The following is a 22822-nucleotide window of genomic DNA, read 5'->3' as shown; positions in this document are numbered from 1 at the left end:
CCGTTGAATTTTTTCCTTTTCATTTTTTTGTCAAGGACCTTCGCACGGGGGCGCGGCTCATGCGAGGAGTGAACATTAACGATGTCTACTATGCATCTCCTACTCATCCTCGTTTGCAACTCAACTCAAGCACCAAGAATTCCGGCTCTCTACTCTCATGGCATCACAAACTTGGACACCCCTCTATCAAAGTTCTAAAACTTTTACTAAAGAGTTTAGGACTTGATTATAATAATATGTCGAATAATTTTCATTGTGTTGCCTGGTCTATGAATAAAAGCCATAAAATACCTTTTGGAGAAAATTCATTTAAAGTGTCTAAACCACTTGAACTCGTTTACTCCGATGTTTGGGGACCGGTCAAAATTTCTAATGATGGATATCAATACTATGTCACATTTGTTGATTTTTTTTCTCAAAATACACATGGTTATATCCTATGAAACGAAAATCCGATGTCTCTACTTTATTCTCAATTTTTATAACACTCGTTGAAAAATTCTTTCAAACTCCCCTCATCTCTCTTTTTTCGGACAATGGGGGAGAATATATTGGTCTCAACTCCTATCTTCAAAGGAATGGTATTTCTCACTGCACCACTCCTCCACACACTCCGGAACAAAATGGAGTTGCGGAACGTCGACATAGACACATTGTCGAAACTGGGCTATCACTCTTGCATCATGCCAACCTACCATTATCGTTTTGGTCTCATGCCTTTCAAACGGCGGTCCATCTTATTAACCGATTACCCACCAAAATTTTAGACTTCAAATCACCGTTTGAAAATTATATAACACTCCACCAACCTACACCAAACTTAAATCTTTCGGCTGTCTATGCTTTCCATGGCTTCGTCTGTACGCCAAGTCCAAAATTCACCCTCGCTCAACGAGGTGCATCTTCCTAGGATATTCTTCTTCCAAATCCGCCTACAAATGTTACGATCCTGTCTCCCACCGCCTATATCACTCCCGTCATGTGGAGTTTATCGACCACATCTTTTCCTTCACCGATAATGGCTCCTTACCCACTTCACTTCCTACACCCGATACCTTCATTCATACATCTCCATTCCCACCTACACAGCCTTCGCATCCTACACAAACCCCCATCAATCCCATACTCCAACCTATACCTCCTACACAACCCTCTACTGCACCTACACAACCCTCTAATGAACCTAACGAACCCTATGTTGACCCTACACAACACTCTTCTAACCCCTACACAACACCCTCCTGATTCTACACATCACTCTTTTGACACTACACAACCCTTGTCTCCTACACAATCCTTGACTTCCACTACACAACCCTCATCCCCTACACAACCCGACTCACCTACACACTCCTCCAATGACTCTCCCACCTCATCTCAAACCACTTCAACCAACTCCTCTCCCACCGCCTTCGCTCGCCCACAACGTTCTCGTAAACCCAACCCAAAATATTACAATCCCAACCTTGTTAATCACACTACCCTTCACCCATTACCACCCACTCTTGAACCCACCACTCATACTCAAGCATCTAAAGACCCACAGTGGCGCCATTCTATGGATTTGGAGTTTAACGCACTTCTCCAAAATCACACTTGGGAGCTAGTCCCTTCTAACTCCCACACTCCGATCGGATGCAAATGGGTCTTCCGTATCAAACGAAAACTCGACGGCTCTATAGATAAATATAAAGCTCGCCTTGTGGCCAAAGGTTTTCATCAACAACACGGGAAGGACTATTTCGATACATTTAGTCCTGTCACCAAACCCATCACCATTCGTACCATCCTTTCCATTGCTCTCTCAAGAAATTGGCAATTACGACAACTCGACGTAAACAATGCGTTTCTACATGGCACCCTACACGAGGATGTTTACATGACTCAACCACCGGGATATGTCAATCCTCAATTCCCACACCACATTTGCAAGCTCAAAAAGTCCCTCTATGGCTTAAAGCAAGCTCCTCGTGCTTGGTATAATGAGCTCACCAAGTTTCTCCTTGCTTTTGGTTTTCGAAAATCCATGGTCGATGCTTCACTCTTCATCTATCAAAACCAAGACGTCACTTGTTATTTCATGGTTTATGTTGATGACATTGTCCTTACTGGTAACGACTCATCTTTTCTAAATCAATTTGTCAATGCTCTAAGTAACAAATTCTCCATCAAAGACCTTGGTATGCTCCATTATTTTCTTGGTGTTGAAGTCATTCCTACATCAAACGGCCTATTTCTGTCACAACATCGCTACATCCAAGACATCCTACGCCAATTTAACATGGATGGTGCTAAGGATGTTTCCACTCCTCTCGGTACCTCCGAGGTCCTATCCGTCAACGACACTTCACCCGAGGTTGATGCTACACCTTATCGCAAACTCGTCGGGTCGCTTCAATATCTCGCCTTCACTAGGCCGGACATCTCCTTTGCGATCAACAAGCTCTCTCAATTCATGCACAACCCTCGCCAAACGCATTGGCAATCTCTAAAAAGGGTCCTTCGTTGCCTAAAGGGTACCATCCACCATGGACTCTTCCTCAACCGTGCCTCCTCCCTTGATCTCTCGGCCTTCTCCGATTCGGATTGGGGTGGTGTACATGATGCTGGTCGATCTACCACTGCATACATTATTTATCTTGGTAAAAACATTATCTCTTGGAAGTCCGCCCACCAAAAGTCAGTCTCTCGCTCCTCAACAGAAGCTGAATACAAAGCCTTAGCGAATGCCTCCGCTGAACTTACATGGACAAGACATTTACTACTTGAACTTGGCATCACCATCACCAAGCCGCCATCTCTATTCTGTGACAACTCCGGTGCAACATACCTCTGTGCTAATCTTGTTTACCACTCCAGAATGAAGCATGTAGCACTAGACTATCATTTTGTACGCGAACAAGTTTCTGTAGGCAACTTACTGGTTCTTCACATCAGCTCACAAGATCAACTTGCGGATATGCTCACAAAACCGTTATCGAGGGCACCTTTCCTCCGGAACCGCTCCAAGATTGGAATCTCCGACGGATCCTCCATCTTGCGGGGGCGTATAAGGAATATCAAAGAATAATAATAATATTGAATAATCAAAGCAATAATCTCAGCCATATTTTTGGAATGTATATTTGTGATTTGTATTTATCTCCACTTTAGCTAGATCCGTAAGTTTAGCCTTCCCTTTAGTTTCTTTCCATGTTGTAAATTCTCTATATTAACCCTTGTATCTTTAGTCTTTGAAATCAATACAATAACAACAATCATTTATCTCTTATAGAGGGGATAATAGTTATTACATGCCCCGCTGCCTTCGATTATTGACAAACCCCACTGCCTTCAGTTATTGACAATTGAGTTTACAATCTATGAAATTTCATTTCAACTAGTTGATTTTCCACCCGCGCGTTGCGGCGGGGACCCAATGTCTGCAAAACGTGTGTCAGCAGCAGATACCGAATATCAAAACATAAATAAAAATGACGTGGTAAGTATGGTCACTCCGTCCTAAAAAAAGCGATTTTAAATAACCTAATATATAATAATAGGACCCAAACGTCCTACACGTTGAAAATTCAGTTGTTTTCAATTTAGTTATTACGGTGCTAACACGTTAAAATATGGATGAGCTCGGTACTGGTAACGGCACCAAAAGTACCGATCCGGAAAATCATCAAAATTAGGTACCGGCACCGAAAATGCTCGGTACAATACGGTATGGTATTTGAAGGTAAAATCAATAAATACAGGTATGGTGCTAGACCGGTGTCGAACCAAAAGTAACGATTCTGAAAACGCCAAAGGTGGGTACCAAATTGGTAACAAAAATGGTTTGGTAATAGTAAATTTGGTACCGATACGATACTGGTTTGATTACAGGATTTGATACGATTTGCTCCTCAATAATCTAAATATCCAAGTTAATTTTATATGCTACAATTCATTCATTACAGAAGAAAGACAAAAAAGAAAGCAAAATAAGTTGTTGTGTATATAAAATCTCAATCAAACGAAATACAGTTTACTTATTGTGTGTATGAAAAGTAATCTAAACGGTACAATTACTTGCATTGCTACAGGATTTGATGAGCTCGGTACCAACCGGTACCGAATATACATGGTACGGTACGGTACGGCTCGGTATCGGTCGGTACTGGTACGACACCGGTATTTGAGGGTAAAAATCGGTGAATACCGGTACCGAAAATACACCCGATTTGGTAAAAGCGGGTACCGGTACCCAATACTATTTGTTCATCCCTTAATGAAGTTACTGTGTGTATGAAAAATAATATAAACGGTGCAATTACTTGCATTGCTACGTTGCTACAGGATTTAATGAGCTCGGTACCAACCGATACCGAAAATACCGTTACCGAAATCTCCAAAAGTGTGTACCGGTACCGAATATACCTGGTACGGTACGGCTCGGTACCGGTACAGCACCGGTATTTGAGGGTAAAAATCGGTGAATACCGGTGCCGAATCGGTACCGAAAATACACCCGATTTAGTAAAAGCAAGTACCGGTATTGGTACCCAATACTATTTATTCATCCCTTAATCAACTTAGACATAAATTGTCTGCAAGCTGATTTCATCTGTTTTTATATCTGCAACTGAAGATGTGGTTTGAAGATCTGCAAGCTGAAAATATAAGAATGTTTGTTTTATAACCTGATAATGTCTACACATTCAACATCCAACATATCCATGATCCAACTCACATCAACTCAACCCCTGCTTCTTCCTCTCGATGACTGATCGGAGCCGGTTAATCGGCCGGCCACACCTTCACAACTCTCTTTCTCACGAACACCCTCCCACACTCTGACACCCTGAAGAACAAGGAGAGAGAGAGACTGATGAGAGAGAAATCGGGAAAGGAGGAGAGAAATCGGCAGAGCCGGAGCCGTCTCCGACGGCGGCGTAAGGACCAGAGAAAGAGAGAGAACCGGCAGAGCCGGAGCCGTCTCCGACGGCGGAAGTCTGTATTTCTTCCGACGAGGTTTCCGGAGCCGTCTCCGACGGCGGCAGTCTGTCTCCGACGGCGGCGGTCTGATGATGATGATGATTTTCTGTGGTGGATGATGAGGACATTGGAGGTGGTCTGGGAATTGAGAAGAAGAAGAGGGGGTGGAAGGAGAGGGAGGTGGAGATGTGTTGAAGGAGTGGTGTGAAGACAATTGAAGCAAGGGTTCATAGCTTTTATTTTAAGATAAAATAAGCCATTTTCAGATCTTCTTTAAAAAAAACAAACAGTCTTCAAGCCCCTATGTCTGCCCGCCTGCAGACATAGGCTCCTTGCAGATGTTTTAAGCAAAAACAAACACCCCCTTACTGTTAATTGAGTTCTAAAATTAATATATAGGAGAATGTAATTAAAAGAAATAAAATAAATGACTTTGGCCATGCTCGGAAATTAAAAATAAATTTAATATAATTACAACTAAAGATGGGTCCCTAAAGATTATTTAATTTTTAACGGCGAATGAATAAAAGCCCAGTTACCTGGGTTAACTCAGTTACCTGGGGTAAACCATTGGCAAAAAACCATTTTATATGCCCGTGATTGCAGACAACGCTGGGTAGCTCAGGCCCAACATCTCTAGTTTCGGGAAAAACCCATTGCCCAAAGATCCATTGCGGTAAAATCCTAAATATCATAATTATTATTTTAGAAAATGATGCAACATTAAATTTGAGTGAAAACCATAGATAAGTGATAACGATAAACTAACCTACGTTTGCCTTTCCTTAATATGGGTGTGTTGGTGTGTGTTTTTTTTTTTGAACGACAAACTAACTTACTCGTAATTACTACTATATTTATATGTTGTATGATTTCAACTCTCTATTTTTTATACAGAGAAGAGACACCTTACCACCGTATCATTTACATTTATATTATTTACTTTATGTCTTTTCAAACCAATGACAACCACAAGGAGAAGATGGGTTTTATCTCAAGTACAGTCCACTTCTTGTATATATTAGTAGCTCTTGAGTCTCTACTCTATAGTCTTTGGTTTCCATATAGAGCCACTTCAAACAGTCAATCGTAAGGCTGTAAACGAACCGAATGTTCAGCGAACAGTTCGTGAACCGTTCAGCGGGAAGTTCGTTTAACGAACATGAACAAGAAATTTCGTTCGATTAGTTAAATGAACGAACATGAACAGAGGTCTCGTTCATTCGATTGTGTTCGTGAACGTTCGGTAAGGTGTTCGTGAACGTGTTCGTGAACGTGTTCGTGAACATTCGTTGATTTGCGTTCGTTTATGTTCATATGTTTGTGTTATATGTTTGTGTTTTAATTGAAGATCTTTGTACTTTCTTATATACTTTCTTATATTTTATGTATACTTTTTATATTATTAAACTTTTATTTATTTTATTACTCTAACAATGAAACTAGGAAACCCACTTTCACCTTGTTTATGCATCATTTGCCTTTCATTTCTCATTATTTACATCGGCGAATACGATCGACCTCTGTTCCACAATAAGGGATTCAAGTTTGAGTGCTACTCTTTGGGCCATCTATCTTTATCCTTCGCCGCGTTCGCCAAATTTATTTGTGTTCGTTTGTGTTCGTGAACCGTTCGCGAACACGCTCATTTCCTTAACGAACGAACATGAACATAAAATCTCGTTCGGTAAGTGTTCATGAACCGTTCGTGAACACATTTATTTCCTTAACGAACAAACATGAACAATGGCTTGTTCGTGTTCGTTCGGTTCGTTTACAGCCCTAGTCAATCGTCTTTGTTTTTAGAAGCCTATGGCAGCTACTTCCAAAAGGTTATTTTTTTAGTTATGCAAGCTTTAAATGCTTAGAATGTTACTATTTACCTAAATGAGTTTTTATTATTTGATATAAATGTTGTAGATTAGAGGGAAAGGTGGCGTTGATAACCGGAGCAGCAAGTGGAATAGGAGAGTGTTCTGCAAAACTATTTGCTAAACATGGTGCAAAAATCGTCATTGCAGACATTCAAGACCAACTTGGTAAAGCAGTTTGTGAAGCTATAGGTTTTTCAAATTCGATATATGTTCATTGTGACGTAGCCAATGAAGAAGATGTTAAAAATACTGTGGATATTGCAGTCGCCACTTTTGGAAAACTCGATATCATGTTCAATAATGCAGGTATAGTAGATTCTTACAAGGCACGCATCATCGACAATGAAAAGACAGACTTTGAGCGTGTGCTTAGTGTTAACGTTACAGGGGTCTTTCTTGGCATGAAACATGCTGCTAGGGTTATGGTTCCCGCACGAGCTGGCTCAATAATATCGACAGCTAGTAATGCTTCAAATATTGGTGGTGTGGCCACACATGCTTACACTTGTGCAAAACATGCTGTAACTGGTTTGACCAAGAATTTGGCAGTAGAGCTTGGACAATTCGGCATTCGAGTCAATTGTTTGTCGCCTTACGCAGTAGCCACACCAATAGCCACAAATTTTCTTGAGATGGATAGCGAAGCGGTGGAGAACAAGGCGAACTTACTTGCAAACCTCAAAGGTGTGACGCTTAAAGCTGATGATATTGCTAAAGCAGCCCTTTTCTTGGTGAGCGACGAGGCAAAGTACATTAGCGGGCAAAACTTGTTTATCGATGGTGGATTTGGTATTGTTAATCCATCGTTCAGCATGTTTCAATACCCCGAAAGCCTTTGAATTGGAAATTTTAAAATAAGACATTTACGTACATGTATACACGCATGTATACGTCTAGAAAATAATATTGTTTTCTACGCTAAACAAATATCCTACTCTATAAGTGTTTAGTGTTTAAATTATTTTTTTTGTTAGCTGCATGTAATATATTATGTTATGTATACCGTATATCACACGGGTTGAAAATGTAACTTATTTAAGTATTAAATATTCAACATAATTTAATTGAAACCTTCATCGTTAACAACTATAAGAGGTCTCTCTTTTCAAACGATAAGGAAGCAGTATCACGACAGCTTCTATATTCAGAAAGACGTACAAAATGCAGTGCAGAAGATTTGAGCCTCACAGAGAGATGGACAAACTCCCATTTAAACACTAGAAACCGTGTTGTATAACAATCACTTCATTTACGAGACCCGGGAGGAACCTGAAACATATGTCGTAACAGAGCTTTTCTTTGTTCATCCCCACTCGAGTGATATGTGGCGTGCATTCCCGCACGTACTGTTGATCAATGCGACGTACAAAACAAATATGCACAACATGCCATTTGTCCAGGTTGTGGGTTTGACGTCAACCAATAGGACACCAAGAAATGACCATAACTCGATTAGTAGAATATCATGTTATACATCTTTATCACCAAAACAAAGTATATAGCTCCATAACAAAAACAGAAAGCTGGACCATAATGATATGCAACACAAATCCATAGAAAGCAGAACAAATAACACAAATAAACAAGACCTGATTCTACTCACTTGCAGACCCATCATCATTTTCATGCAATGTTACCACTTTCTCAATAAACCTGTTCCTTACTCCTTCAAGAACGGCTTCTCTAGAACCTTCACCTCCGGTCCACCCATCATTAAGCATCGGATCAGATCCTGGCATAAAACCATATCAACACCTACACATAGATCGTTTCAAAATAACACAAAATTGTAAAGTCTTTCCACATGGTTGTCCCAATACTCCCTATGTGACGACGATGATAAAGTCTTTCTGACAACCATTAAAGTTCTACTCAACGATAGTTACAACAATAGAACTATAGATTTTGTCATGGATATTTTATATACAACCATACAGAACAATTTTATAAGTATAATGTCTGTTATCTTAGTTAAGTTATGTATTGATTTGAAATTCTCTAAGCCTAACCATCAACCAGAAGACAAAAGAAAATAACAGATTGTGGTCCATTAAAAATACATAATGATTGTCCTTCTTTACCTACAACTTCCTTTTCATTGTATCTTTATTTATTTATATTAAAACTTTTTTTTTTTTCAAATTCAAAACTACAACTTATTTGTGAAAGCTCTTACAAATCTATTGTTTAAGTTTTTAACCAATTACCACCATATTTTTCACCTTTATGGAATGCATAATTGTTAAAGATCCAACGTATTAAATCGTAACTACTTTCGTATTTATACTTAAGGTGTTTTGGACATATCATTTTGACTTGTTGAACAAGCAATGAACCCTAAGATCATCATCATCGTACTCAGTAAATACTACCAATAGCAAAACTAAGGTAGGCCTGAGGAGTGAGATTAGAGCATTTAATCATAATCCTGGCTATATGATATGAAAATGATTCTATTCATTACTCAAATCTTGGTTATAGAAACAACACGCAACACACGTCGATTAGTAGATATCCGCATGTTATATCTTTATAACCAAAAACGAAGTATATATTCGCAGAACAACAAACAAAAAGTCGGGTGGGTCCATAACAACCTAAGATTCAACATCAATAAATTCACAAGACCTTGATTCTAGTCACTGGTAGACCCATCATTATCATCATTTTCATGCAATGTCACCACTTTCTCGATAAACCTTTTCCTTACCCCTTCAAGAACAGCTTCTCTAGAATCTTCACCTCCGCTCTGCCCATCATTAAGCACTGGATCTGACTGGCATAGAACCATAGCAACACCTACACATAAACCCATACAAAAAAAACACAAAATTGTAATCTTTTATCCTTAGTGGGGTGGCACAGTGGTAAGCGCCCGAGTTTCTAAAGGTCTCATATTTAAATCCAGCTTCTATTGGTTTTCTATCTTTAACCCCCTCAAAAGGACATCTGTCCAACACAAGCTAGGCTATACTTTATCTCATTGGTTAGCAGGAGGTATTGGTGGGTCCCGTAAGTTTACTGGTAATGGATTTTCACAGTTAACAAGAAAGTATTTCTAGCATTTAAGTTTACCATAGTTTCTATATTGAAACATGGATACTAGATGTACCTTCAGGAGTGCATCTTCGACCAAACTTATGTAAACCGACATAACTTGCCTTCACAGCACCATTACTATAAACCAACACAGTGGGGAGATTACGATCCGGGTAATTAGGAATGCAATCCGTCGACACGATTTGAACAAACTTTGTTGCTGGATACGTTGTTGCCAGTTCTTTCAAACATTGCATTAGAACACCACATTCAGGGTACCTGTTTAAACACCACTACAGTTATTAATCAACTGATAGTAACAAACAACACAGATTAATTAACATAATCACCAAAAAGATTACAGTATGTATTTAATTACCCATCTTTGTATAACACAACTACCACCCACACATCTGATGAAGCTTGTGACACCTCATGCACAAAATCCGATCCAGAAATCGGTATGATTGAACCAAACTTTGCAGCTTTCGCAACTCGCTTCATCTTAGCTAACCTCTCTCTCCTTCAAGAACAACAATGAAGAACTAAAATCCACATACTAACATCTCCTAATAAGTAAATCTTAACAAATACATTCTATCAAATTATAATAAATACTAACATATATATTACAAATAAAATATATTAATATATGGTTGTGCAAAAAAAAAAAAAAGACGGATACCCGAAATGTATCCATTACAGGAAAAACCCGAATCGTGTATCTGTAACCGGAAAAAAACCTAGTCGTATCCAAATTGTGAATTCGGTTTTCGGTTTCACATATCTTACTTATTCGGATAACTGAACTGGATTCAATCGAATAATAACTGTTTGGTTCAAGAAAGAAAGGAAAAAAACCGAATAAACTGATTTCCAAACGGGGGTAGCGGCGCAACTTGTTGCTCGTCTACCTACCATTAGTCTGTAGACCGTAATCGTCTCTGTTTTAAATGTAATATCCATAAATGCTATTAAAGTAAATACGTTTATCCGATTAACCCCCCCAAAACAAAAACGAAAAAATCCAAACATATGAACAATGAACAGTTGAGCACCCTAAATATATACTATAGAAAACTATAAAGAATTCTAACGATATATATATATTATATCTAACAATATATATCGTCAACATGAACTAAGTACCCTATTTTTTGGAGGAATCGACGATCGTCAGGATCATCTTCGAAATCTTCGAGGTCTTCTTGAGTTTTGTGATCGATCGAATTAGGTTTGTAATGTTGGTCTTGAGCGGGGGTAAAGGGGTGGGGTTTGAATGCGGGGGGTTTGGGAGGCAAGTTACCGAGTTTTCGTTGAATATCATCCCATTGAGTTGATGATCCTTCAACATCTTTGTACACAAAATGATAGTCCCCCATTGTTGCGAGTGAATCGACTGGTGCATCATGTGCAGATCAACGATATGGAAAATAATCGAGATTTGGGCTTGGGTTTTAGATTAGGGGTTATTGGGCTGATCTGTTTAGGGTGAGAAGGCCCATCTTAAATTAACCAAGGTTATAAAAATTATTTATAATTATGAAATTTAGGGACTTGTCCTTTTTTTTTTCTTTTCTTTTCTGAGCATGACCCTAAGGGTGTGTTCCCGAGTTAAAAATCCCTCCCCATCCCTCCCCTCCCCTCCATGTCTTTCCAAATTGGAAAGACTATTATCAGGCAAAAAAAACCCCATTTTCCCTCCCCTCCCCTCCCCTCCCCCTGTTAAATGGATCTCTGGAACACAGCATAAGGCTACATGGTATGGTGATGGACCATCCTTGGAGGATGATCCGCCACGTAGGCGACACATCATAGTCCTCCCAAGATGGATCATCCTCCAAAACTAGGGGGCATGGGAGGATGGTGCTAGATGATCCTACCCCACAAAACTATGTACAAGTATTAAAGCATAATGTACAAATCCCACAAACAAACAAACAAACAAACAAAATAGAGGGGGCCCACTGTTTTGGAGCGTCCTGGACGTCGGAATTCCGACGATGGCGACGGGACTTGCTGAAGACGGAGCACCGCGGCATGGAGAGGGGAGCGGCGACGGGCGGAGGACGGCGCTGGACGGTCCCCATACCGTCCAGCCTAATTCATTATTTTACTTGTCTTTTATCTCCAATTGTTTATTTTAGCAATTTCAAAGTTCCACTCTTTGATTTAGCTTTTTGTTATTTTAGCAATTTCCGTTCATTTATTTGTCTTCTGAATGGAACATTCCTTGTATATATTAAGAGGAAGTTAGTGAAACTATTCATATTCACATGAATTTTGTTATTTATAGATAATAGATAATAGATAATAATATTGTTGTTTTTTGTTATTTTAGCACATCGTTTTCTCTAAATAAATATATAAATATGTTTATTTTAGTAATTGTTCTCGATTATGATTATATTTATCGTGTGAAATTTGAAAATAAGCAACCATGCTTTTGCTTGAGTGTGTGTAATCAATCCTTGTATGGGTATCTAAATTTTATGATTATAATCCATTTGATACAATTCATGTAGACTAGAGGGAAAGGTAGCATTGATAACCGGAGGAGCAAGTGGAATTGGGGAGTGTTCCGCAAAACTATTTGCTGAACATGGTGCAAAAATCGTCATTGCCGACATTCAAGACCAACTTGATCACGCTATCTGTGAACCTATAGGTTTATCAAACTCGATATATATTCATTGTGACGTAGCTAACGAAGAAGATGTTAAAAATACAGTGGATATTGCAGTCACCACTTTTGGAAAACTCAACATCATGTTTAACAATGCTGGGATATTAGATTTTTACAAGGAACGCATCATTGACAATGAAAAGACAGACTTTGAGCGTGAGCTTAGTGTTAACATCACATGCGTCTTTGTAGGCATGAAACATGCTGCTAGGGTTATGGTTCCAGCACGGGCTGGCTCAATAATATCGACGGCTAGTGTTGCTTCAAATATTGGTGGTATGGCCACACATGCTTACACTTGTGCAAAACATGTTGTAACTGGTTTGACCAAGAATTTAGCGGTAGAGCTTGGACAATTTGGCATTCGAGTCAATTGTTTGTCACCTTACCAATAGCCACACCCATAGGCACAAATTTTCTGGAGATGGATAGCGAAGCTGTGGAGAACAAGCCGAACTTACTTGCAGACCTCAAAGGTGTGACACTTAAAGCTAATGATATTGCTAAAGCAGCCATTTTCTTGGTGAGCGACGAGGCAAAGCACATTAACGGACAAAACTTGTTTATTGATGGTGGATTTGGTATTGTTAATCCATCATTCAACATGTTCCAATACCCTGATAGTCTTTGAGTTGGGATATTTGAAATAAGACATTTACGTACACGGTATACAACATCTACAAAATAATGTTGTTTTCTACGCTTAACAAATATCCTACTTACTATAAGTGTTTAGTGTTTATTTATTTATTTTTTGGTTAGCTGAATGTAATATTATATGTTACATATATGCAATGCAATTCTGAGTATATCGTTGCGAAGTGCTTATTTTTATCTACTTCTCAATTAAGTTTTACTCAAAAATCAAAACCGAGTTGTAAATAGCAATGTACACGTGATTCAAGCACAAATGACAAATGTACATTTATCAAAGCAGCCTCGTGGTTTTATTTTTTTAGTAAAATGATTCTGTTTAGCATTTTCGTTATTTTTTGTAATATAATATAACTTTTTTACAAAATTTTGAATAGTATCGCTGCGACGCGTTTATTTATATCTATGATTCGATAAAAAAGTTTTATTCAAACGGGTTAAATATAGTAGACCTTTTTTCTTTATCATTACGAACCAAACTGATACTATCGAAACAAAATCGGTATCGGTTCCGTATTTGTTCTTATGGTTTTCTCAACACGCCTACATAAATTCATTGAAAACGGAGTTGTATTCACAATAGAGTATTTTTGGTAATATGACGAACCGAATTGATACCGGCAAAACAACATCAGTACCTGTTCGTTTTTATAGTTTTCTATTGATGTAAAACATGTGTTAATTACCACCTAACCTTTTGAGTCCACTTACCTTCACTACCACAACACTTTTCCTTCCGACCCACCACCAACCACCGGCTCCCACCGCTCTACCAACCACCAGATCCTACCATACCGAAACCCACCACCGATCCGCCACCACCACCATTGCTAACACCATCGCTCCGCCGAAACTCCGACCCACCTCGCACCACCGCACCACACCACCCACAAGTGGTGATGGATACATCGACGGTCAACTGTAAATACAAGAACCTCCGTTTATTTACTTTGATTTCACTTCGTTTTTATTTGATTTTGGTTAGTGTAGTTTACTTTAAAATTAAGATTGGAACATGATATAACTTTACTTGAACATTTGTAATTGGCATTAGGGTCAATGGTACCGGCACCCACCTCGTATTCCACTTAAGGGTAGTTCTGAAGTTCTTGAACAACTTGACTAGGGCCGACTTTGGCCAGGTACAAGATGGGCCACCGCACAGGGCCCAACCTCCCAAAGGGCACAAATTATATATATATATATATATCTATACTATATTATAATACATGAGGGAAGGATTCCCAAAAGTTAAGAACTTCTTCCCCCATTATTTATAAATAAACCCCTAGAATGAGGGTAAAGTGGTCTTTTAAACCATAATTATTTTTTAGTCCCTCAATCTATTACATTTAAATCCTTGACATTTAACATAATTATTGGTAATTAGTTACACTCCCCCCCCCCTTTAATTCTTTATTGTATTCCTGCGATATCTTACAGCCCGTAATGTTTTAAAAAAATCCGAAGGTACCATGACGATCGGCGCATTTTTTTAAACGTTTCGATAGTTGTCTTTTTTAGTTTCGCCGTGCGTTCATAAAGTACAAATAGCCGATGCGTAAATGTACAATTGATTAAAGCCAACATTTGTTTTCTACCCAAGCCAGCTTTGACCATTACCTAGCTACCGTACATTAACATTTGTTTTTTACCCAAGTTTTTATTTTGAACGACATTAATAAACTAAAATATTCCCTAATTTTACTTGTACAGAGTCATTTTGTTGTGGCATGTTTAATATAGTAAGTATAGATAAAACTCACAACAAACTTCTTATTAAACATGCCACAACAAACTAAACAGGATATGTGCATCTTATTTTAAAAACTTAAAACTCACAACAAACTTCCTAAATAAATGGATGACCAATCTAAAACTAAACCCTAATGGACTACTATAAATACATAGCAAACACTCACAATTCTACATTTCTATTGCTAAACAGATTTAAAATATGGAGCCAGTTCTGAATTCACTTGATGCGAAAAAACAAGCATGCGATATTGAAAAATCTAAGGTCGGTTCTATGATAAGTTTTGTTATATCGCAATAATGAATAATTGTTTTCTTTTATTTACTTTTATGTGAATACTAACTTATTTGATTTTTCATATTCAACACACCAATTTAAACACCCCAGTTGTCGAACAAGCTTTTGTTAGTTTTTAAGTAATATTTTCGCTATAATCTTTCGTATTAACAAGTTCGTTATATTATTATTTGGTGTTTTATTGTAGGATGATGGTGATAATAGTGTTGAAATTATTTCTTATGGTGCAATGTTCAGTCCATACAAGTCTAAGCTTCAACGTCAATTTAGTGAAGAGGTAATTTTAAAATTTATTTAATCTTTTTTAATTTTTTTATTCTATATTTGTTCTTTTTTTAAATTTATTTAATCATTTTTTAATCTTTTTATTAAATTTTTGTTTTTTAAGGATCAGAAGTATGAGAATCAAAAGAAAAGATCTAAGAGACTCTCTGAATGAAAATGGGTCGAGGTTATAAATTTAGATGATTCTGAGGACGATGAGAAAGAAGATGAATTAGATGATACTGTTGATTCGAGCACAAACAAGAAAAACGGATCACAAAAGTAGAGATTTTAGATGAAATATATCAAGTGTTTTTTATGTTTTTTTCATTTTCAGTTGTTTTTGTTTGATATAGACTATCCCATGAATAATAAAGTTTATTTTATATTTGAAGTTTATGTTTTGTGTTATTTTATTGCACTTATAATTTACGTCTCGATTGAACTAATATACTTTAGTACTTAATCATGTTCGTATTATATAATTTACATGTTCGTACTTGATCATTTCCAAAGAGATAAATTCGATTACCAAGAATGGCCAAAACATGAAAACTACCTCTTGGTTTGGAGTAAATTCAATATTGTATTTACAAAGCACACTAAACTTATTCAATTTAACAGTCATGTTTCACGAGGATTTCGTATATATCCATTAGTGCCTTCTATAAAAAAAAACTGTTGGACGACACGAGATATGAAAAAATAATTATATAATATTATAGATTTTTCGAATAATTTGTATTTCTTAAATAAAAAGATAAAGTTAATAAAGATATAAACTTTTACATCTTATTTTTTTTTATAAAAATTGTTTTATAAAATATGACTTTTTAAATATTTATAAAAATGAAATTTAACATTAGTTAAAGGTGTTTAAAACGTACCTACAAGTCACCTACTATTTTTTACTTTTTCAAAAACGAAAATTATAAAATTAAAGTTTATTGGATGAGTATGATGTGCATATTTAAAAAAGTTATGGATTTTAAACAATAAAATTATAAACTTTATCATTTCACCAACAAAATAAACTTACTTTATAACGATAGCAACTTATTTTTTATTTTTTGTCATTTGTTTAGTATTTTTTATTAACAAACGAATCTTTACATGTTTAAAACAGTTTTTCTATACTTTATTTATTATTAATTTTTATAACAAAACAAAACTTTGATATTTAGTAGATAGAAGATAAACTATGTTCCAAAATTTTAGGAATTATTTAATACTAATTTACGATATTTAGTAGATAAATAGTAAACTATGTCCCAAAATTTTTGGAATTATAAGTTAACTAATAAAAAAACAATTATTGCAGTTATTCTTGGATATTAATATAATAATTTGCATTTTTTAATTAAAAAGTAATAAAGTAATAAACTTTAAAGCTAAACTAAAAAACTGAACTTACTATGATATAAAGTTAATAAAAAATAATTATTTTATAAACATTTTTATAACAAGTAATATAAATAAAATACTCCAGAAATTTACAATCTTTACTATATAAATTCTAAACTGGGTTCCAAATTTTTAGGAATTATAAGTTCAACTATATTGTTATAGATAATATTAGTCAGTTCTAAAATAATTATTTACCAACTTGACTAGATACATAGTAGTAGATTGTGTTGCATATTTTTAGGGGAGTAAATTACAAGTTTTGTCCTTTATCTATGTACCATTTTGCAGACGCTGTCCTTTGGCGTAAAACTTGACAAGTTCTGTACTTAATGTTTCAAAATCTTGCACGTTATGTCCTTTAGCCCTAACCCAGTTAGATTTTTTGATTAAATATGGTCATGTGCCTTGCACATGAGGACATTCTTGTCATTTCACCTTCACAGGGGCTATTGTGTAAAAGACTTTTATTCAGGGACCATTTTATACAAAACTAAAAAACTATATATAAACTCTCTCTCTCTATCCCCCTGTCTCTCTAATCTGATCTAGAAGAGACTCTCTCCTCCTCATCCTCCCCACCACCGTCACCTCCTGCAACTTCCGGCAACCTGAACAAAACCAACCAAACTTCACCCCCTTTTTTGTTCATCTTCCAGAATCGTCACACGACAGTCATCATAATCGTCACATGACAATCACCATAACTATCACCATCCACCACGGGGGATATCGTTGTTGTTGGCTGCCTTGGAGATCACGAACTCACCGGATCTATTGTTATGGGTGCCGGAAAACGAGAACACAAATCCTCTAACTCAGTGGATCTATTCTTTTCTAAATTTTGGGAAGCGGGACCGTCAACTAACACTGAAGGTGACTCAGCTCCTCCTTGTTCTTCTGTTGCTTCATCATTCCAATCCACAGACTATATAAAAATAATAATAAAAAATAATCAAAGACACTTAAAACAATTTTAAAATTTGAACTATGCATACTTCAAAAATTGATTATATGATACCTTCACTGACCCAAGCATATGATATTCCAAATCTTTGTCACCGTTGTCGGTTGAAACAACTTCGATGTTTGACCGGTCAAACAACTTTAAAAGAGCAGCTTCATCCCTAATCTGAGTACAACCATTGATCCTGGTATACATTACGCAAACCCCCAACCCATCTTTTATTCTTGTGTTCTAAATCAACAGAACCTTCATCTTTATCGACATTTATAATATGGGTTTTGTAGAATTTGAAGGTGAGTTTAAGTAGTTGCCCTGCAGATGAGGATGGAACGGTGGTTTCAGGTGGAGGCGCTGGTTATTTTACAAAGGTAGGGAGAGAGAAGGGGAGGAGAGAGTGTATACATATCTACAAACATTTTCCGACATCAGACCTGCGACAGCCGACAACTACGCCACCACCGTACACTCCGCCGTCTCCGATCTCAGATTTGTTCAGTCGTCTCCGATCTCAGATCTGTTTCGTCGTCTCCTATCCCAGGGGTGTCGGTGCAGTTGTGGTTGGTGATTTGGGGGTGGTGACGGTGGGGCAACGGCGGTGGTGTGTCGATGGTTGCTGATTTGGGGGTGGTGATGGTGGGGCTATGGCGGTGGTTATGTTAGAGAGAGAGACAGAGACTTTCAGATATTGTGAGAGAGAGATTTTATTTAATTATTTTTTAATTTATTACAAACTAGTCTCTAAACATAAGTTTTTTTTCATAATAGTCCCTCAAGAGATAAAATTATAATAACGCCCTCATGTGCAAAGCACATGACCAGATTTAACCAAAAATTCTAACTGCGTTTGGCCTAAAGGACATAACGTGCAAGATTTTGAAAGATTAAGGACACCGCCTGTAAACTTTTAGCCAAAAGGACAGCGCCTGCAATTTGATGTAAACATAAAGGACAAAACTTGTAATTTACTCTTTTTAGGGATTATTAGTTAAAAGTAGACTCATATAGATAAGATTAGTTAGGAACTAAAAATTTGAACTTAGTATGATATAAAGTTAATAAAGATATAAACTCTTATCATCCTATTTTTTATAAAAACAGTTTATGAAATCTTATAAAAATATAAATTTTTTATATTTGTAAAAACCCGAAATTTAACAATTTAAGTTAAAGCTCTAAAACGTACTTACGAGTCAAATACTATTTTTTATTTTTATAAAAACGAAAATTTTAAACTTAAAGTTTATTGGATGAGTACTATGTGGCTATTTATAAAAAGTTATGAACTTTAAAGAATAAAATTATACTTTATTATTTAACCAATAAAATAAACAAACTTTACAATTATAACAACTTATCTTTTATTTTTTGTCTTTTGATTATTAATTTTATACAAAAAAAAAACAATATTTTTTGTCTTTTGGTTATTATTTTTTATAAAAGAACAAAACTTTTACATATTGTGTAAACTTATGACATGTATCCACCACAATAATGTTATCATAAATATTATACGAATAAGAAAACTACCAGAAACGAGTTTTGCAATGCAAAGCGTCGCCCCCGCCGCATCGCGCGGGCACCCTACTAGTATATATATATAGTGGAGAGTTCAAATGAGAAGAAATTTTTTGTAAGAAGAAAAAAAAAAGAAATTTCAACCAATAAGAATGTCTTATTTTATTTTATTTAATATAAGTATTTAATATTACTATAAGGGTACATTGGTAAATCTACATAGATCATTGATTTTTAGTCTTCCTTTTTAATAGCTAACTACATTAAATATTTTGTAACTTTTCTTCAAAAAATATTTTTTTTTTCAAAAAAATAAAATAAAATAATTTAAAGTGTAGGATGAATTATGAGGTGAAAAGGATAAATTACGAGTTGTTTATGATAAATTTCAACGTGTAGGATAAATTTTAAAATATGTAGGATAACTTTTGATGTGTGTAGGCAAAAAAAAGTTAGTGTGGAGGATAATACTCTTTATGACTAATTAATTAGTCAAAGATAATAATAAATAAAATAAGTGAAAAAACTATTTAATGTTTTACAAAATTACCCTTTATTCTTTTTCTTCTCGATTAAATTTTCTTCTCAAATGAACCCTACCATATATATATATATATATATGTAGGATAAATTTTAAAATATGTAGGATAAATTTCGTGTAGGATACATTTTAAAATATGTAGGATAACTTTTGATGTGTGTAGGCAAAAAAAGTTAGTGTGGAGGATAATACTCTTTATGACTAATTAATTAGTCAAAGATAATAATAAATGAAATAAGTGAAAAAACTATTTAATGTTTTACAAAATTACCCTTTATTCTTTTTCTTCTCGATTAAATTTTCTTCTTGAAGGGGTATTGCCCCAAAAAAGCCGCGCAAACCTTCTTCAAGACCGCGCACGAGGCCATACTCCTTATTCAGCAATTCTCTTACTGGCAACCTCGTGCGAGTCCCACCACTTCCCATGAAGAGGCGCGAGGCCCAATCCAGAAGAGAACTGCAATTTCGACACTTAGCAATCTGATAAGAGCCTTCACTACCTGTAAAACCGCGCAACCTGATTTCATGCCCAGCATCAATCACATAAAGGTTGCGGCGCGAGACCAGAGTAGGAAGGTATAAAAGGTACAAGTGGCAAGAAAAAGGAGCCAATGAACATCCTGCAGGCTCTGTTCAATCGTGCGCCACGATCGTCTGAGGTGCAAAGGACGAAAAGTACATAAGGACGCATATGTGGCACCAATCAGAGGACAGAGACATCTGTCCCACGATCTCCACTTGTCTGCTAATGGCAGAAGGACAGCAAGGCCGACAACAGTGACACGTGGCTCCATTCAAGGCGCGCCAGCGCCGGAAAACTTCTAGAAGCCACTAACGGTCGGCACCAGTGAGACAAAGAGCATATACACTATGTTGTCGCCTTCCGGCCCAAGGCCCTTCAACCCATATCCTCTTACACCTCTCCGGCTATAAATAGAGAACTCAGTTCATAGGTTAAATATTCCATTCCCTCTACTCTCACTCTTAATACTTAATTATCCTCCCCAAAGCAGTCGCTTATTCTCACGCCGGAGCCCGGTTAAGAGGGAAACCCACATATTCCCCTCTTAACGAGTAACGGTGTTCTGTTTTGCAGGCTTAGGCATTCAAGACGAAGCTCAGATAAACATTAGAAGATTAACCATCATGGTAGAAACATAAACCCAACTCATTAGCCTCATAATTAGTTCTGTGTTTCTTCATTGGCGTCCACCGATTTTCTACAATCACTTTCCATCTTCTTTTTCTGAGTTTTTCGTCGTTTTTATTCCTTCGATCATGGCTGGTCAAGGAATCGTTCACGAGTTTGGCTTCGGAGCAAACTCTAACACAGTGTTGGGCGAGGGTAATCAAAATATCCAACCCCAGCACATCGAAGAAATTGGGGAAATCGGAGTAACAAACACTGAGGGACCGCGCGGGAGCATCACCCGCATTACTCAGACGGTCACCCCAGGAAACAATGGTGAGGGACCTTCAAACCCGGCCCCACCTCAGAACGTTTCGGCGCTACTAGGGCTACCAGAGGGCGAAACTCCAGCCTCATGGTACGCCAAGAATATTGCAACCATTAACGCAGCGTATCAATCTCTGATCGCACAACAAGCAGTCTTAACGGCAGAACCGTCCTTGGTCACTCCTCAAGCACAGAGTCAGGGGCACGCCAGATACCCCCACAGCCAAGTCTCCAAGGAAGAATCAATAGGCCTCCCCCCACCAGGCGACTAAGCGTGCATGATACGCGCGATACAAGGGGAGAAACGGAAAGTTACTATGACTATCCGTCACACCTTCAAAGAGGTCCTGTTCATAGCCGGCTCACTCCGCGCAACATGAACAATGAATGGGAGGAGACTGACCCGAACGATCCAACTTGGGAAGATGACGAGGGTTCGTCAGTCTTCAATCGCTTGCAGAAAAATCATGAGTACTACAAACCCAGATAACACATCGGGTACACTGAAGAAGCGGAAAGAGATTTCTGCCTCGCTTATCGGCCAGCTGAAGCTGCGGAACATTCAAAGTTCATCCCAAAAATTGCGCTTGCGCCACTTTCAAGAGAGAAGTTACCTCCGACGGTTGGAAAGTTTTACGGATTGACTGATCCTGATGATCACGTCAGAACTTTCACAAGTGTTGGTTGCATGGGAGGATAGAATATGCCTATGTGGTGCCATCTGTTTATTCAAACTCTTACCGGGGCTGCTCGCGCCTGGTTCGACAGCCTTCCTCCGGGAAAGATTAAGTCATGGGTAGATTTCAAGACGCAGTTCCTGAGTTACTTCAGCCAACAACGACGCTACCAGCGCGACACAGCTGAGGTAGAAGACATCTGGCGTAGAGATGGTGAGGGTTTGGAAGATTTCATCACTCGCTTCAACAAGGAGTGTTTGGAAATCGGTGGCGTAAGTGAGCAACTCATGCGCTGCCATTTCAAGAAAGCCATTCGCTGTGATAGTCTCATCAGAACTATCACCGGCAAAGATGGAATGCCCAAAGAATGGGATAAACTCATGGAAGCCGCAAAGATAGTCGCGCAAACTGAGGAATCACTCGCCGGAAACAAGAATTGTTATTCTGAAGACCGATTTTCCAAAGGGAACACGCGCGATCACAACAAGCGCAACAAGTACAAAGGTAATGATTGGAAGTCTGGAAGATCAAGGGGCCATGACGAAAGGCCGCGCTATAGAAAAGACGCGTGCGACACAATTGATAGAATCGGTTACCGAAAAGCAGTTAAGGATGATAACAGAGAGAGACACTGGACTCCGCTCATAAAAACACCAAAAGAGGTGTTGATGACGGAGAATCATGATTTCAAGGCTCCAAGGCCTATGACAAACAAGAAGGGGCAGGA

General features: G+C 37.5%; 3 protein-coding genes, 1 long non-coding RNA gene and 1 pseudogene across 7 annotated transcripts; 3 read left to right on the top strand and 2 right to left on the bottom strand.

The window, feature by feature from the left end:
* Positions 1–6010: 6010 nt before the first annotated feature.
* On the top strand, positions 6011–7906 carry LOC110909542 (secoisolariciresinol dehydrogenase). The gene is made up of 2 exons (XM_022154445.2): positions 6011–6797; positions 6886–7906. Exons 1-2 carry the CDS (start codon positions 6778–6780, stop codon positions 7676–7678), a joined length of 813 nt encoding a protein of 270 aa, XP_022010137.1. The 5' UTR covers positions 6011–6777; the 3' UTR covers positions 7679–7906.
* Positions 7907–8267: 361 nt separating this feature from the next.
* Positions 8268–11297, bottom strand: LOC110911201 (phosducin-like protein 3). Of its 4 annotated transcripts, none has more exons than XM_022155803.1 (5): positions 11028–11297; positions 10258–10401; positions 9952–10157; positions 9550–9638; positions 8268–8571 (listed from the first exon to the last, which is right to left on the bottom strand). In XM_022155803.1, the coding sequence occupies exons 1-5, from the start codon at positions 11258–11260 to the stop codon at positions 8500–8502; spliced, it is 744 nt and encodes a 247-aa protein (XP_022011495.1). In that variant the 5' UTR covers positions 11261–11297; the 3' UTR covers positions 8268–8499. The 4 variants fall into 4 exon arrangements, with proteins under 4 accessions (XP_022011495.1, XP_022011494.1, XP_035839917.1 ...); XM_022155802.2 differs by having other exon boundaries at positions 9468–9638; positions 11028–11296; XM_035984024.1 differs by having other exon boundaries at positions 8268–8594; positions 11028–11296.
* Positions 11298–11881: 584 nt separating this feature from the next.
* Positions 11882–13195, top strand: LOC110913512 (annotated as a pseudogene).
* A 1892-nt stretch (positions 13196–15087) lies between these two features.
* On the top strand, positions 15088–15812 carry LOC110909541. The gene is made up of 3 exons (XR_002575430.2): positions 15088–15238; positions 15459–15548; positions 15660–15812. It is a non-coding gene; the product is annotated as an uncharacterized LOC110909541 (long non-coding RNA).
* A 1540-nt stretch (positions 15813–17352) lies between these two features.
* Positions 17353–18588, bottom strand: LOC110909540 (protein CHROMATIN REMODELING 4-like). The gene is made up of 2 exons (XM_022154444.2): positions 17961–18588; positions 17353–17867 (listed from the first exon to the last, which is right to left on the bottom strand). Exons 1-2 carry the CDS (start codon positions 18099–18101, stop codon positions 17697–17699), a joined length of 312 nt encoding a protein of 103 aa, XP_022010136.1. The 5' UTR covers positions 18102–18588; the 3' UTR covers positions 17353–17696.
* Between the last annotated feature and the right edge of the window lie 4234 nt (positions 18589–22822).

This window comes from Helianthus annuus, chromosome 15 (assembly GCF_002127325.2).
Source record: "Helianthus annuus cultivar XRQ/B chromosome 15, HanXRQr2.0-SUNRISE, whole genome shotgun sequence".
In the NCBI taxonomy this organism is placed as follows: domain Eukaryota; kingdom Viridiplantae; phylum Streptophyta; class Magnoliopsida; order Asterales; family Asteraceae; genus Helianthus; species Helianthus annuus.
This window is presented reverse-complemented; position numbering and strand designations above follow the sequence as displayed.

Coding starts and splice junctions, on each gene's coding strand:
- LOC110911201 (XM_022155802.2), bottom strand. CDS start 11,260: ATGGGGGACTATCATTTTGTGTACAAAGATGTTGAAGGATCATCAACT. Junction 10,402..11,027: donor CGATTCCTCCAAAAAATAGG/GTACTTAGTTCA, acceptor TTGTTCTTGAAG/GAGAGAGAGGTTAGCTAAGA. Junction 9,639..9,951: donor TCGAAGATGCACTCCTGAAG/GTACATCTAGTA, acceptor GTTTATGTGTAG/GTGTTGCTATGGTTCTATGC.
- LOC110909542 (XM_022154445.2), top strand. CDS start 6,778: ATGGCAGCTACTTCCAAAAG. Junction 6,798..6,885: donor ATGGCAGCTACTTCCAAAAG/GTTATTTTTTTA, acceptor TAAATGTTGTAG/ATTAGAGGGAAAGGTGGCGT.
- LOC110909540 (XM_022154444.2), bottom strand. CDS start 18,101: ATGTATACCAGGATCAATGGTTGTACTCAGATTAGGGATGAAGCTGCT. Junction 17,868..17,960: donor ATATGCTTGGGTCAGTGAAG/GTATCATATAAT, acceptor ATTTTTATATAG/TCTGTGGATTGGAATGATGA.